Here is a 15,954-nt window from a genome sequence, read left to right on the forward strand (position 1 = left end):
CTCGAACAAAACGTGTCAGGCTCCTGCCCTTAAATCACTCAAAATAAATGCTTGCTGCATAGGTGTACCGTGTGCGGCTCAATTTCTCTTCGCAAGGGGGGAGACAAAGATGACATATTATATATATATACACACACACACGTATATATATATATATATATATATATATATATATATGTATGTATAAACTCTTGAACAATACCTCAATGAAACAGATGGCGAAGAACTGCTTGTCCCACTGCTGCATCATGTCGCCATGCTGTATCTAGACAATAGTGTCAACTAAAAGTGTGCACATTTTTCCACGTTGCTGCTCGGCAAATGTCTGGCAGTGACACTCCTGCAAAAAGGGCTGTAGAAGTTGCCATTTTTCTGGTGGAATGTCCATATACTTTGGATTGGAGAGGATTACCGGCTTTGTCATGGCGCAGAGAGATAGCCGAAGAAATCCATCTAGAAATACTGGCTGTCTAAAGTGCCAACCCTTTTTTTGGACCAGAAAATGCTACAAAAAGCTGGTTTGTTTTTCTGAACGAATTCGTCCTGTCAATGTAGAACTTTAGACATCTTTTGACGTCTAGGGAGTGTAGAGATTGCTCCGCAGGCGACGAAGGATCCTTAAAAAATTTAGGCACTATCACAGGTTCGTTTAGATTAAATATGGATGGAACCTTAGGGATGAATTTAGGATTTGTCCTCAAGACAACCTTGTCAGGACGAAATTGGAGAAAAGGTTCAGAAATTTAGAAAGCCTGAATTTCACTTACTCTCCTTGCTGAAGTGAGAGCTAAAAGCAAGGCAGTTTTCCATGAGAGAAATTGTAAATCCGTTTTATGTATCGGTTCAAAAGGAGACTTCATGAGTTTTGCTAGAACCGTGTTAAGCTGCCATGAGACTGCTGGACGATGAACTGGAGGAAATGTCCTGAAAAGTCCCTTGAGAAATTCCTTTATTACTCGCTGAGACCAGAGAGACGGACGGTCAGGATGTCTTCTATATGTTGAGATAGCTGCCAAATGCACCTTTATAGAATCATGAGAAAGTTTCGCTCTAGCCAGATGCAAAAGATAAGGCAGGATTTGTTCTGAAGAAATATTAAAAGGATGAAGATTTCGAGAAGCGCACCATTGAAAAAACCTCCTCCATTTTGCCGAATAGGTCTTGTTCGTAGAGATCGTCCGTGATTTGGAAAGAATCTCTCTGCATTCTTGAGAAATATTCAAAGATTGAAACTCATGTTCATGAGGTTCCATGCCGATAAATTGAGCGATTTCAAATTCGGGTAAAGAATTTGGCCTTTGTTCATGGAAATCAAATTCTGAGAGAGTGGGAACTGAATCCTGGGTGCCACTGACAGCTTGAGGAGATCGGACAACCACGCTTGTCTCGGCCAAGCTGGAGCTATGAGAATTAAGTGGCACGGCTCAGATTTCATTTTACGAATCACTTTTGAAATTATAGGGAATGGGGGAAAGGCATATGCGAGCAATCCTGTCCAGCAGATTTGGAGAGCATTGCCCCACAATCCATTCTGATGGAATCTGTTTGCGAAGTCCTTGCATTTTGTGTTGCAAACTGTTGCGAAAAGGTCCAGTGACGGGGTTCCCCATAGGCGGAAGACCTGGAACAGGTGATCCTGATGTAATTCCCATTTGTGAGAGACACTTGGAGATTTGCTGGGAGCATCTGCCCTCGAGTTGTTCACTCCCGGAATGTGCAGCACTTGCAGCGAGATGTTGTGGAGAAGTAACCACCTTCAAATCTCCTGCACCTGTCTTGAGAGTAGATCCGACCTTGTACCCCCTTGTTTTAGCAGGTAAAACATGGTAGTCGTGCTGTCGGTCCCGACTAGAACCGTGGAACCTCTGATCCTGGGTAGAAAAGCTTGTAATCCCAAGAACACTGCTTTTAACTCTAGTAGGTTGATGTGAAGATGCGATTCTCTTTCTGACCAATGACCTTGAATTTCCAAGTCTTGAAGATGAGCCCCCCAACCTTGCAGAGATGCGTCTGTCATCATTACATAACTGTGATGTTGAGGCTTGAATATCAGACCTTTCGTTAAGTGTTTTCTGATTGCCCACCATGACAGAGCTCTTTTAATCTGAGGAGAGATGGACACTCGATCTTCGAAAGATCCTAGAGATTGGTTCCACTGTTTGTCCAGAAGTTTTTGAAGAGGCCTCATATGAAGCCTGCAATTGGGAAGCAACGGGATACAAGAAGACATCATTCCCAACAATGACTTGTAGATCCTCACTGAAGTGAACTGCTTTTTTGCAGAAAAGATGCCAGATTTAGTATCTTTGAACCCGTTCCTCTGAAGGGTAAGCTTTCGCTTCTTTTGTGCGAAGCATAGCTCCTAGAAACTGAAGAGATCGAGACGGGAGAAGACATGACTTTTCCATGTTGACTTTCAAACCGAGACGACTGAAGAGATTCATGCAACGCTGCAGAGAGAGCTGCGTTTCCTGAAATGAAGCGCCTTTTATGAGCCAGTCGTCCAGGTACGGGCAAACTTGAAGACCTTGAAGTCTTAAGTGAGCTGCCACTGGCGCCATACACTTCGTGAAAACCCTTGGGGCTGACTTCAGACCGAATGGCAAGACTTTGAATTGGTAGTGGTGCCCTGCCACCATAAAGCAAAGAAATTTTCTGTGTTTTATGTGGATTGGAATATGAAAATAAGCATCTAAGAGGTACAGGGATGCTAGATAGTCTCCTCGGCAAAGAAGTAGTAATATTTCTTGAAGGGATAACAAGCAAAATATTTTTGATGAATTTGTTCAAACTTCTTAGGTCCATTACCTGCCTCCATTTCCCTGTAAGCTCTTTCTTTTATTAGAAAGAAATGCAATTAAAGGCCTTTTCCTTGTTGATGACGTGGCACTTCCTCTATTGCCTCCTTTCGCAAGAGATATAACATTTCCATTTTGAGAGTGGACAGGTGCCGCTGTTTTCGGAGGATAGGAGGCTGATGTGGAGGCTTCTGTATAAATTCCAGGGTATGGCCCTGATGGATTATGTCCAAAACCCATTTGTCCGTTGTAATGGACTTCCATGTTTGGTAGAATAGAGCTAGATATGGTCGCTGAAGTTTGGACAGGTGGTGGGCGCAATGCTGACGTCACTGTCTTCTATTAGACTGTTGAGCCTTGCCTCTAGCTGATGGCTTTCCTTTTGTCTGTTGCTGATATGAGGAACCTGAGGAGCGAAACTGCTGACCACTTGAGAACTGGCAATATCCCTGTTGATTGTAAGGCCGATATCTGCCAGATTGATATGCCGGTCTCTGGGTATATTGTCCTCTTGACCCTCTCCTTCGAAAGGATTGAAACTTCCCTTGTTGCAAAGATCCTAATGCCCGTGCCGTATCAGTGTCAGCCTTGATGGCTTGTAGGGCTTCGTCAATATGTTTACCAAACAGATTTTCTCCGCCAAATGGCATGTCAATTATCTTAGTTTGCACTTCAGGTCTAAACGAAGTAGCCTTAAGCCATCCCTGTCTTCGCAGCGCTACAGCCGCTGCCATCTGGCGAAAGGAAAGCGACGACACATCCATGGCTATATCGATGGACTCAGAAGCTGCCCTGGAACCCTCCTGTATAATGGTGGCTGCCTCTTCTTTTTAATCTTCTGGCAAGTGAGACAATAAAGGAGCTATATCAGACCACATCTGGCGATTGTATCTACTGAGGAGAGCTAAGGCATTTGTAGCCCTAATTGCTGCTGCCGCCAGCACTGCAAAGCGGTTCCCTGCTCCATCCATGCGTCTTCCTTCCTTGTCCGGAGGCGTTGCAGTTGTTGATACCGGATTTTTTGAGTTGTGTTGCGCTGCCTGCATCACCACAGATTCCGGCCGTGGATGACCAATTAAACACGCCGGAGAAGATTCAGGTGCCCGATACTTTTTTTCTATTCTCGGTACCGAGGCTGCAACAGAGGCAGGGTTTTTCATCAATTTCAACCCTTCTTCCCAAATGAAGTCTATAATTGGGATAGATCGGACGGACTGACGTGATTCTTCCTTAAAGTCATTAAGGAAACCTTCTGCCTCTTTGACTGGAAGCGGGAGCTCAAATCTCTTTGAGGCCTTCTCCATTATATCATGGAATCCTCCAATATCTTAAGGAGGAGAAGTGGCTGGCGATGGAGATGGTGCAGTAGGGATAACATATTCATCCCATTCAGTTCCAACTATCTGGGCTATCTTGAAGAGGCTCACCTTCCTCTGGTTGATCACCGTCACTTTCTATCAGATCATCTCTGATTGTAACAGGAGGGGAGCGTATTTTCTTTTAATGGAAGGTGTAGGTAAAGGTGGAGGCTGAGCTTCTGAACCTGAAAAGGACTTGTACCCGACTTTGAGGTGGAAGTGTTCGCATCTGGGAAACTGCGATAGTAGTCATTTATCATATGGCGAAGGTCTGTTACTAGGGAAATTGGCATGAAGACAGTTTCCTCTCTCACCTCTTGTTGCACCTCCTCTTCTTCATAGTCGTAAGACTGCTGAAAAGACTCATCTCTTTTCCTGCACTGGACGATCTTGGAAAGAAAAGACCTCCTGTACCTCCTGCTACTCCTCATCATCAGTGTCTTGACTTTTTATCTGTAGCTGGAATGGACTATAAGCTACTCCAGATTCCTCATCCTAAGATTGCATTTCCAACAGAGTTGAAGGTGGCAATGGTGAAAACTTGTTTCAACTGGTAAAGTCAGTAGATTTTTTCGTCGTCGACGAGCCCGCCGATGTTTGAAAGGACTTTAAAGCAATGGAGGATTTTGTCTTCGGAGACTTGAATTGCGTCGTCAACGAGTCCCCAGTCAATGAAGTTCCCCTCGTCGACGAAATTCGGATTATCGTGGACAATGGTGTCGTTGTCACGGATGGCATCGACGAAGTTGTCGTCGACGGTGTCGAAGCTGATCTTCCCATCGACGAGATAGAAGTCGAACCTTTCGTCAACAGCGTTGTCGTCGACGAAGCTGTTGTCGTCGACGGTGTTGTCGTCATTTTGACAGGAATTACAGCTGGAGATGCTCCTACCTTGGATGAGGGAGCAGATGACACCTCCCTTGAAACAGAGGGTCGTTTCAACGGTGTTTGAGGCAAAGAAGATGAAGAAGCCACTTTTTCTTTGTCTGAGGATTAACTTTTTCTTCAGAGTCCGAATCTGTAGTGGACTGCTTCATTTGAAGCCACAATAATAAACGTGCCTCCCTGTCCCCCAAGGTTTTAGCTGAAAAAGTCCTACAATGCTTTCAGTCTTTAGGGACATGTTTAGGGTGGAGACAGTATAAATAATCCTTATGTGGATCCTCAGAATAAAGTCTAGGTTTTCCACAGGATCTGCAGGGCCTGAAAAGCCTCTTTTTAGAGCTTTCAGCCATTGTAGTTAAAGGAAAAAAACAGTACCTCAATCCAGAAGCAAGAAAACTTTCAGTTGAGCAAGGTGAAAAGTTCACAGGAAGTAAACTGAGCAGAGCTCAGGGAGACTCCTCTTCACACGAAGGTGGTTGGAAATCTGAGGTATGAAGGTTCTACTGGGGAGTCTGATGTCAGGGCTGGCAGCTGATTGGCTGAGTTTTGGTCCAAATAATGAGGTGGTTTGGCAACCAAATATAGTGGTCCCCAATGGGATTTTCTATGCAGTGTTTCACTCTATTATACTGCTATAGTCATTCTGTTACAGTGAGACTCCCACCATGACGACGGGGAAGATACAAGCATGTGAATCTATGAAAGATTCAATACTTGAGAACTTTAGCTTTGACCATGCTCACAGATCTAAGGTAGACTTTCAGTGGTGGCAGATTTCAACCAAAGTGGAGGGAGAGCCTTTGTCCCAATCTTCCTCTAGTTCAGAAGATGAGGAAACAACGATCTCCGGCTAGTCGGATGGGCCAGGGCATGTGTTACTTGCCGTCCTCTTCTTCTACAGCCACACATGATACGAACGTTTAATTACACACCACTCGCCCGCTCCCAAATTCTAGGCAAGGCTTCTAATGGCCCAGAAAATTGAGCATTTAAAAAAAAAATGTATGCTATCTCCCAATGTCGAGGGACATCGGGAGAATATATTTTTCAAACCTGAACCCTGGGATTGATGGTATGAGATATCTATCTCACCAATCCACATAAAACCTTTTTTTTTTTTAACTCTGAAATTCGCAAATATTCTAAAAGAAATAAAACCGTGAACATTAGCGAAGTCAATAGATCTGGCGTGCATGTTAAGTTATAAGCTAGAACTATTGTAGCTTTGTCAATGTTGCAGGTCAGAGGGGTGGGTGTGAGAGCAAACAAAGTAGGCTGCTGTTAAGGCAGGGTATTTTATATGGTGTTCAAGTCCATCCACAGTCTCCTGCACTGTTTCTAGCGGGTTCTTGCTAAGGTGGTTCACGCGTAGCCCGGCTCTCCCCAAATTATCCTGATCAATTGGCCCTATTTATTTAAGAAATTGGACGACTTGCTTGGTTTTCTAGCAGGCACACACTTGCCGCCCTAATCCTTCTGAGTTCCCAGTATGGATTTACCTCCTTTTCTGTAAGCAGCATCAGTCTCAGGCATATATATCTATGTCCTGATGATGATCACCTTTTGTATCGCTTTGTTCGCCCGAAGTGTGGCAGGGTATACTCAGACGTGAGTCCCTTGTTCACTTGGCCACTGGATTCAAGATAGCCTGGCTGATGAGGATTATGAATCCGAAACCGGTCCCAGGATGCTTGTTTCCGGTCCAGGGAAGACATGGCTTGGCAGTTCGGGCTGGACTGTTCCCATAAGGCACAGGGTCAGACTGATTTGCATATAGCCATGTCTGAACTGGGGTGGCTGAGTGAGCTAAAGAATGGTGATGGATTAAACCCAGATCAGTTGACTGGGGGTGAGTGTTTGATTTGTTCAAACGCTCCGTCCATCATCCCCTTTTGTATCGCTTTGTTCGCCCTAAGTGTGGCAGGGTATACTCAGACGTGAGTCCCTTGTTCACTTGGCCACTGGATTCAAGATAGCCTGGCTGATGAGGATTATGAATCCGAAACCGGTCCCAGGATGCTTGTTTCCGGTCCAGGGAAGACATGGCTTGGCAGTTCGGGCTGGACTGTTCCCATAAGGCACAGGGTCAGACTTATTTGCATATAGCCATGTCTGAACTGGGGTGGCTGAGTGAGCTAAAGAATGGTGATGGATTAAACCCAGATCAGTTGACTGGGGGTGAGTGTTTGATTTGTTCAAACGCTCCGTCCATCATCCCCTTTTTTATCGCTGATGATGATCACAGCACCCCATGTATGGGATCGAAACGTCGACTCCTTGGTACCTTGACACTATTATATGTATTATTGAATTGTGCTATGGTGTCTTTCCTCATATGTGCTTGATAATTTACTGATTCTTTTTTCAAGCGCCAAGGAATGCCTGAGCCTCTCTCGTTTTAACTGTCGCAGGGTTTGTGTTTCTACTTTATTGGTTTGTTTTCTTTGAATTGATAAAATATTAAAATATTTGTCTGGAGGGATAATACAATATAGATCTCATTGTATTTCTATATTAACGCTTTCATTCTTATCCTTCTTTTGAGGGACCACTGTGCATTTAAAATACTTGCACCCAAGGTCCCCAACCGAATCCAATTGGGCTCCCTTGTTCACATGTAACAAGGCAGGGAAGGGTGGCACATACCAGAGCTGCAGGGAGAGCACCAGGCAAGGTGGCCAGGGGCACTTACAGGGAGGGCAGGGGAACAACAGAGCTACACAGGTGAGGCACAGTGGCAGACAGGGAGAATGTTGGTGGGCAAGGAATAAGTAAAGGGTCCAGAGGAAACAGGAGGTACAGCACGACAGGGGCAGTACACAAGTGTGGCTACACAGGTGAAGCTAACTGACACATAGAGGGGCTGCAGGCGCTGCAAATAAAGAATGGGGTGGAACCAGAAAGAGGGGCTGTAGTGGCAAGTAACAACAGCATACAAATGGACAGAAGGGAAATACACCCTTCAGACATTACATTTTATTCTTTTGGATACCTCTTATTTTGAGAATGGACATTTTACAGAATTCAACTCTAAAATATATCTAGTGATCCCTACTAGCAACCTACTATACCTCTTTAGATGACTAACGTTGATAGAAGTTTTCTTCTTAACAGTTGTACATGAACAGGGCAATTGATTCATTAGTTTTAGCTGTTTGTTTCACAAGAATAGTTTTTATGAAGTTATGAAAATCAAGTTCAAAATGTATAAATATTCATGAATGAAAATAAAAAAGATAAGAAGATTAGGTTGTTTCCTCCTCACTCAAGAAAACAAGTAGCTAGCAGACTTCAATTAAAATGTTACTAATCAGTGGCTCCCTACTTTGTGCGTGTGTATGGAATAAAGATCGACTTTGTCTATGTTGGAATCACGCTGTGTGCCTTCTGCTCTTCCGTTGAGAGAAAGGACATTTAGGTCTGGAGTTGATTTACAAGGTGCCTACCCTGGAATCAAACCAGATTCGAGATGATGCTGTGTGAGGATTTCCAGGATAAAGGAAAGAATGGAATACACAAGTTTATTATTCAGGAAGACGCATTTTTTTCTTTTGACCAAGACAGGATCTGCAGACCTTCAGAGGATCTCGGCAATCTGAAATTTTTTGTGGTAGCAGCCACTGTAGGATACAGGGAACCGATGCCTGCAACCTAGAAAAAAGTGACATGGGTTTTATGGTGTCTGGGTGCGCATCCCGTAACTCCAGGATGGGCAAGGCGGGTCCTCAAAGGCCAAGCACTGCCCCAAAACGTACAATAAACTCTTTTTTTGTAAATAAGTGAAAACAAATTAAAGCAAATATATTTCTCAGTGTGACTACACATGGCAAAAACTGTGCGCAGTCATCACTGTGAACCTGGGGGATAGCAACTGTATCTAGAGGTTATTGTACATGAACAACGGCCTTGGGCAGCTGGTTCTGACACAAGGGACCTCACAGGTCCTGGCTGCAGGCCAGGCTATGGACCCGGAGTCGAAATGACAGTGCCACAGGCCTTAAACAGCTAGTATGCTTGCACAGCGGATAGTGGCCTAGTCCTGCACCCAGAACCTGCTAAACACAGCCCGATGAGTGTTTTTGGAGATGGACACTTAGTTGGTTGGGTTGAAGGCTAAGCCCTGAAATCGAACCCCATCAGAGGTTGGGTGCAAAAGAGGTTGTAATGCAAGGCCTAGCACAAAAAAAACTATAAAGGTGTGCATAATGTATGTAAAGACCCTTTAAAATTTTTTTTTAAAAAAATCAACTTTACAATAAGGTATGATTTCTTCTGCTCATAACATGTTCAAATGTGCATTAAAGGTACCTCAAACAGTAACCTCGAAAAACAAAGTTACAAAACAAAAACAAAAATCCCCTTAAAATTGGCCAGTTAAGTCTACCTACACAAACCATAAATCACACAGCCACCAAGAAAATAGTGACTCTTCACCGAAATATACTGCTTATGCCCTCACACACTATATATCAGCCTCAAATAACATATTAAATAACACCAAAAAGGAATGACACTCTATCCATAGTTTTGTTATTTATAATGTACCAGGTAAGATTATGATGTCACAAGCGATGTCATTAAGGTAATTTTTTAAGGAATATGTCGCATCCTGTGTGCAATCATAAGCTATCCATTTTTCCACAAGAAGATTCAAGATGGTCTATGATTTTTGTTGAAGTTTGACTGGTTAGTGTGTCAACCAAAGTGTACCCACACAAAGTCAACAATGGCTACTGCCCTCTTACATCAGGACAAGGAGTCTAACAGTTGTACTTCTGGAATGAGAGGGGGACTACTGTGCTAACCGCTGGAAAATCCAGGGACTTTCCCATAACCGGCTACTTTCTGCCACCACTAGAGCTGCGTGTGTTACGTTGTGTATGTTTAAGTGCACTCTGTAGCAGGCTGAACATGAAATATGAAATTTGTGCAAACTACATGGTGAACAGTAGAAACCACAGGAAATTCCAACACAAACCAGAGATTTCCATTAAGGTTGTGGCCCTTATTCCATGTCCACATGACAACATCCTGCATGCTGCTGACTCAGATATTCAATAGGCTGGGGAAATATGCATCTGGTTCCCTGCAAGATGGCGTGCACCTACTACAGGGCCTCCCATTCACACCTTTGAGTTATACTGGGTGCCGTTTCGCCCAACAACACACAGACCTTGATTGAGAGTTTAAGAACAATTCTCCATTTGTGAATCGGTTACCATCTCCTTTGGGGTGTCGACAACTGGAAAATTGTATGCAAGTGCAGTTGCAATCTAATGATATGAGGTCTCTCTCCTTCTGTCGGGCCCCTGAACAGCGGGACTCCAGCCCTGCCGAGTGCCTTGTGTTTCCCCTTTCCTGTGCTTGTTTCTGTCGTTTTCATTCTGTAACCTATTGTTGCTTTCTTTACTCTTTGTGCCTCGTTTTCCCTTCTGTGCTTTCACCTGATTATGCGTTTACTTCTGTGACCCCTTTTGAGCCTCTTAACTTCTGTGACTCCTTTTGTGCTTTTTAGGTAGAGCCTGGGCAGTGCAAGCGCTGCTCTGCAAGCCATGCTGTATTGGAGTATGTACTTGAAGCCCCGCCCACTCCCCAACGATATTTGTCATTAGCTTATGTCATTGTCCTTCGTAAATGCTGGCTTCTGATTTGTTAGTAGGCTGGACAGTCTCTCCTTGTCTTCATTTATAACCTCCCATGAGGACTGGCCCTTTTACTTCAGTTGTTTAACTGTACGTCTTCTTTATGCTGTAAGCACTATTTTCTTTAATGAGTTTCTCTTGCTACAGGAAAAGGAGGGTCTCTCGTGTGCAGTTGGGACGACCGGCTTGTTTATTTAACTCGCAGCAAACAGGGAGCTCTTCAGGGGCCGTGGGAGACAGAAGGGGGCACTCAGAAATGCCTTCAAGCATCTGGAATGTAACAGGTCTCGCATTTGCGGGAGTTTAAGCTATTGTATTGTAAATGACAATGCCTTTTATTTAGGTTTTAGAAACCAAATCATAAATAAAAGGCACTGTCATTTGCAATGCCAATAGTTCAAACTCGAATAAATGCAAATCCTACTGCATTGCAGATGCTTGTTTAGGTCGAGTCGGAGCATCGCATGCGCTCCTCTGCGAGGCATGCTGTGTTCAGGTATGGACTTGATGCTCTGAACACTCTCTGCCCATATTTTTCATTGGCTTGTGTCATTCTCCTTTGTAAACTGTGACTTTTCATTAGTCAATAGGCTTACTAGTCCCTCCTTAGTAACGCCTTGTATCGTTTTGTAACCTCCCATGAGACACCAACGTTACATGTGTTGTTACTCGGTAGGCTTTAATTCCAACCTCCGAGCACTATTTTGTGACATGAGCCCATTGGCCAGCATAGTCACATCCCACAGACTAAATATCATATCCTATGTGGATGACACCCAGCTCATACTCTCATCTTCAGAAGACCCTGCCACCATGAGAACCAACTTCCATGAGTGCATGGAGAGCTTTGCTGACTGGATGAAGGACAACAGCCTGAAGCTCAACACGGACAAAACTGAAATGCTGATCTTCGGCAACAATACCACCCCTTGGAACAACTCCTGGTGGTTTTCAGAAGTAGGGCCATCACTCAATGCAATCGACCACACCAGAAACCTCTGCATAATCCTGGAAAGCAAACTGACCATGAAGTCCCAGATCAAAGAAGTCTCATCCGCCTGCTTTCTCACACTTCACATGTTATAAAAACAATCTTCAAATGGCTCCTCCTGAACACCAGACATACTGTCACTCAGGCCCTAGTCACCAGTCGAGTAGACAATGGCAACGCACACTACGCAAGGATCACCACAAAATGTCTGCAGAGACTCTAGATCTACAGAACTCAGATGCCAGACATCCTGGACCTCCCCAAACAGACCCACATTAGCTCTCACCTCAAACTCCTCTGACTCCCTATACAGAAGAGGTGCCAATACAAACTGCTGATCCAAGCATACAAAGCATTGCACAACCAAGGACCAGCCTACATCAACCTACCAGACAACTATGTTCTGCGTCCACCTCACTCGCCCACACCACCCACATCCACCGAAGCAACAGCGGAAGACATTCCTACTCCTACCTTGTGGCAAAAAATTGTAACAACCTCTCCCTGCAGCTACAAACCTCCACCTCTCTTCTGGAATTCTAGAAGGCACCCAAGACCTGGCTGCTCAACTAAGTTACTCAACTCTTATGACCCTCCACCACCTGGATACCCTCTTAAGGTGATTAGTCACACCGTACAATTTGACTAACTGATTGATCGATTGACTGATGGGGAACACCATTACAACTCACCATTAGGAGGGGACTACCCCTTCATACCTCCTTAATTGAGATTCGGAAAGGATTGCAAAATACATTATGGGAACTGGAAAGGCTGTTCCGCCTGACAAAATGGGTTTAGTAAATTGGAAAGAGTCATTTTGCTGCCACAAGCTCTCTAAGTTTGCTTTTTGCAGGGTTTACACTTGCAAAATGGGTTTGTATATTGGGCCTACAATCCCAATTGCAAATAAAATACCAGTATTTTTATTCTAATAATAAGACAGAGAGGACACTGAGCTTATTAAGTGCAATTACTAGTGTCAGATGGTACAGAGTTCTTAACGTTCTGTCCCTTATGGAGAAAGCTCTGACTGCCAGCTTTATGCTTCGAGAGTTACGTGCACAAAGGAAGTAACTCAATCATCCAATTGGATTCAAGCCATGTGGCCCTGGGACACCAGTGGTAATTAACAATACCAAGGAGATGCACTGTGATAGTGATTTGTAAACACAGATTGTTCTAAGTCCCAAAGAAAATGCCACAAAGATGTGTGGGTTGCTATGCTGACCTAAATCATGTGTACTAGATAGGGCCCGGAAATCCATGCCTAACTGTCCCTGCTCTGATTAGTAGAAACACAAGAAGACATGACAGCCTTTAATGAAAAATAGTTTGAGCGGGTTCTATGGTGTTTTGTCAAGCAAATATGCCAGAGATTTGCACCAAATTTATTAGGGTAACAGAATTGTAATAAAAATGAAAACAAGTCACTGACACCTGGATTTTTCTGTGAGAATTTAAGTATACATGCACTCCTTGTGAGGGTCACATCTTCCTTTAATACTCACGGATGTGGTTTCATTTCTATGTAGTTCTTGGGGATAAAACCATCTTTGCCACTGAGCTCCGCTTTAAACCAGTTCTGGTCACACTCCTCATTAAGAACCTGCAGGAAAATAAAGGAATAATGAGCATCAACTCCACAGTGATGACAGGGACTTCGTGCACTACATATCCAACATGATGTTTGTGTGAGTGCACTGTACTTTCCATGCACTGCACCGGTATCGTGCTCAACAAATGGCTTAAGGATACACCTTTCAATGGTTTTTAGTGGACTAACCTCCACCAGTGGACTGTATAAGTGCATTGTGCATACTATGTACTGTCATGCCATTACCCTACAATGAGTTTCACATATTGCCATTAGCGCACTGTGCCATGGTATACTGACTGATGTGCATGCTCTGTCAGCACGGTGCCTGGCAGTGCAGAATACACTTATCATACTGCCTAAACAGCTCACTGCACATCCACATACTGTCTCACACGGTATAAAATATCCTGCTAGAATACTTATCATGCATTGCCCACCAATGCACTGCACCATCTGCATACTGTTGCCCGCACATTGCTTGCCAATGCTTCATATGTGTGCTACAAATTCTATTTTCTGCTCTCAGCAAGCTACATTACACCACCCACTGGTTTAAGTAATGAACATCTCAAGTTCTAGCTGTATGCATGCTGCGTACCCTACGTAAAATCTACAGTACGTTTGAAATCCTAATAACTGTGCACCACGAACACCATTTAGCACCCATATATTATTCTCATCTCATGCTCGTTACAGCACTACCACATCAGCAAGCCCAGCATTCCACATCCTGTATGGCAATGTATCACTCATCTCAAGTATTGATCTAGAATCATCTGCTGATTCAAAACACCAACAATTTGATGCATTTTAAAGCTATTCTAACAGAGTCTTTACAACACTAACTTAAAAGATGCCCTTTACAACCACAACACTGCAAATCAAATGTATGAAAGTTAAAGTTAATTACCATTTTTCAATAAAAATAGCTTTCCATCCACCTTAGAACAGTTATTTGATCAACCTCCTGACACATCCATTCATTGATCACCCTTTTCTTGTCCCATGTTCCGACTAGTAATTGCACCGAACAGCTTAATCAAGGCAGCAACTCATTCACCACATTGAGCAGTTAGTGCTCACTAAATGTAGTGACCACATTTAATGGAGAGCATCCACTGCTTACGAAACGCACGAACCTTCCAGAACAAAGTGTACTGCACTCATGTCCAACAAACTCACCACAGTTTGATCCTCACATTAACAGGGATCCCTGCTGATTGCAGAGCTCTGGGTACACCACTCCCTATGTACGTCAGTCAACCAAGTGCACCTGTGGTCTGCAACCTAAACGCGCAGCACAATATCCAGCCTGAAACAATGGTTAGTTCATTGATGTCAAAACACCAACACTAGACTATCCACTAACATCGCCCGAGTCCACACAGGACAGCACAGCAAACATCCCTTCCCAGCACCATTCTATAAGGATAAAACCAGAGATTACAAAAAGTAAATCAGCATTTTAAGAGAGAGATTTATAAAACTTGAGTTCCATCTGCTTCATTTAAGAGTAACTATCCAAATCTTCATTCTCCCACAATAACTTGTGACTCATTTGCCAATTTAAAGGAATAGAAGAGTTTCTGCGAACTCATTGCTACTTCCACAAGAATGTTTCTTTATTTTAGTTTCTTGCACTAACTTCTAAAATAAACCCTTCATTTTTCAACGTTTTCACAAAGTTTGTCGTTAGGTCTGACCTCTCACAAAAGCACAAACTGCCTAGTTGCGAAAGGCATTGTGGGCTTACTGAGAGCATTCAGGGATTTGCGACCCACCAGTTGCTAACCACTAGATGGCTTTACTGCGACTTTTATGTGCTTACTTTCTTTTGGGTGGTTCTCCTTATTTTAGCCTGTCCATCCTGCATTTGTCCTTATCACAAACCATAGCCTCTTTACCATCTGACTGACTGGCGTCTATGCTTCCTCTGCTTTCTTCTACGGAACGACTTTTTTTTATTTTTAGGTCTCGTGACCTATCAATGCGCATGCGCATTGAGAGAAGCGAGACTATAGGGCTTTAAACAAAGTTTACCTAACTGTGGCGATTTGGTGCTGTGCCCGTGGCTTTTAGGTCAATACGCAAGCGCATTGACCTAAAAAGCGCGTGCACATCACCAAATCGCCGTCTGTTCCCTCAGCCGCACTCCTCCCACACCTTTGAAGTGAAGCTTAGCTTCACTTCAAAGGCCCCGGCTGCTTCACACCCTCATGCCGCTCTCCCCGCTCCGCCCCCTCCCCTGCCCGCCGTGTGCATTTCTCCTCCCCCCCCCCCCCCCCCCCTCCCCACAGCAATGCCCTCCGTCTTGTTTCCTTTCTTGTTTTTCTTTCAGGTGAGATATCTTTTCCATCATTTGCGATAATACAGTTCTCATATGCTCTAAATCACAGTTGCCATTTGACCTGTGGTTTACCAGGAATCTGGAGAAATGGACTGGTTTAATGATTAAATAACTTATTTGAAGCCATACTTTAACAAGTCAAATAATTTTCACAATGAAACAAGCAGAGGAAACACACCTCAAAGCTAGTTAAGTCTTGAAAGTTGCCTCAATGCGTTCCTGCATATAAGCTTCTGTTGCAATAATAAACTGTGTGAGCAGTGAAAGGTTGTCTATGTTTAGCGCACTCTACTCAAGCACATTATACTGAGCGTGTGTGACATTCCCAGCATG

At 43.8% G+C, this 15,954-nt stretch overlaps 1 protein-coding gene across 2 annotated transcripts in view; it reads right to left on the bottom strand.

Annotated features, from left to right (window-relative positions):
* The window catches only part of GRB2 (growth factor receptor bound protein 2), a 260,087-nt gene that overhangs the window by 109,393 nt on the left and 134,740 nt on the right, over positions 1-15,954 (bottom strand). For both annotated transcript variants that reach the window (XM_078654511.1, XM_078654512.1), the window contains exon 3: positions 13,186-13,283. In XM_078654511.1, coding sequence (XP_078510637.1) covers positions 13,186-13,283 — 98 coding nt within the window. The remainder of the gene's footprint in view (positions 1-13,185; positions 13,284-15,954) is intronic.

Source organism: Lissotriton helveticus, chromosome 7 (genome assembly GCF_964261635.1).
Source record: "Lissotriton helveticus chromosome 7, aLisHel1.1, whole genome shotgun sequence".
In the NCBI taxonomy this organism is placed as follows: Eukaryota; Metazoa; Chordata; class Amphibia; order Caudata; family Salamandridae; genus Lissotriton; species Lissotriton helveticus.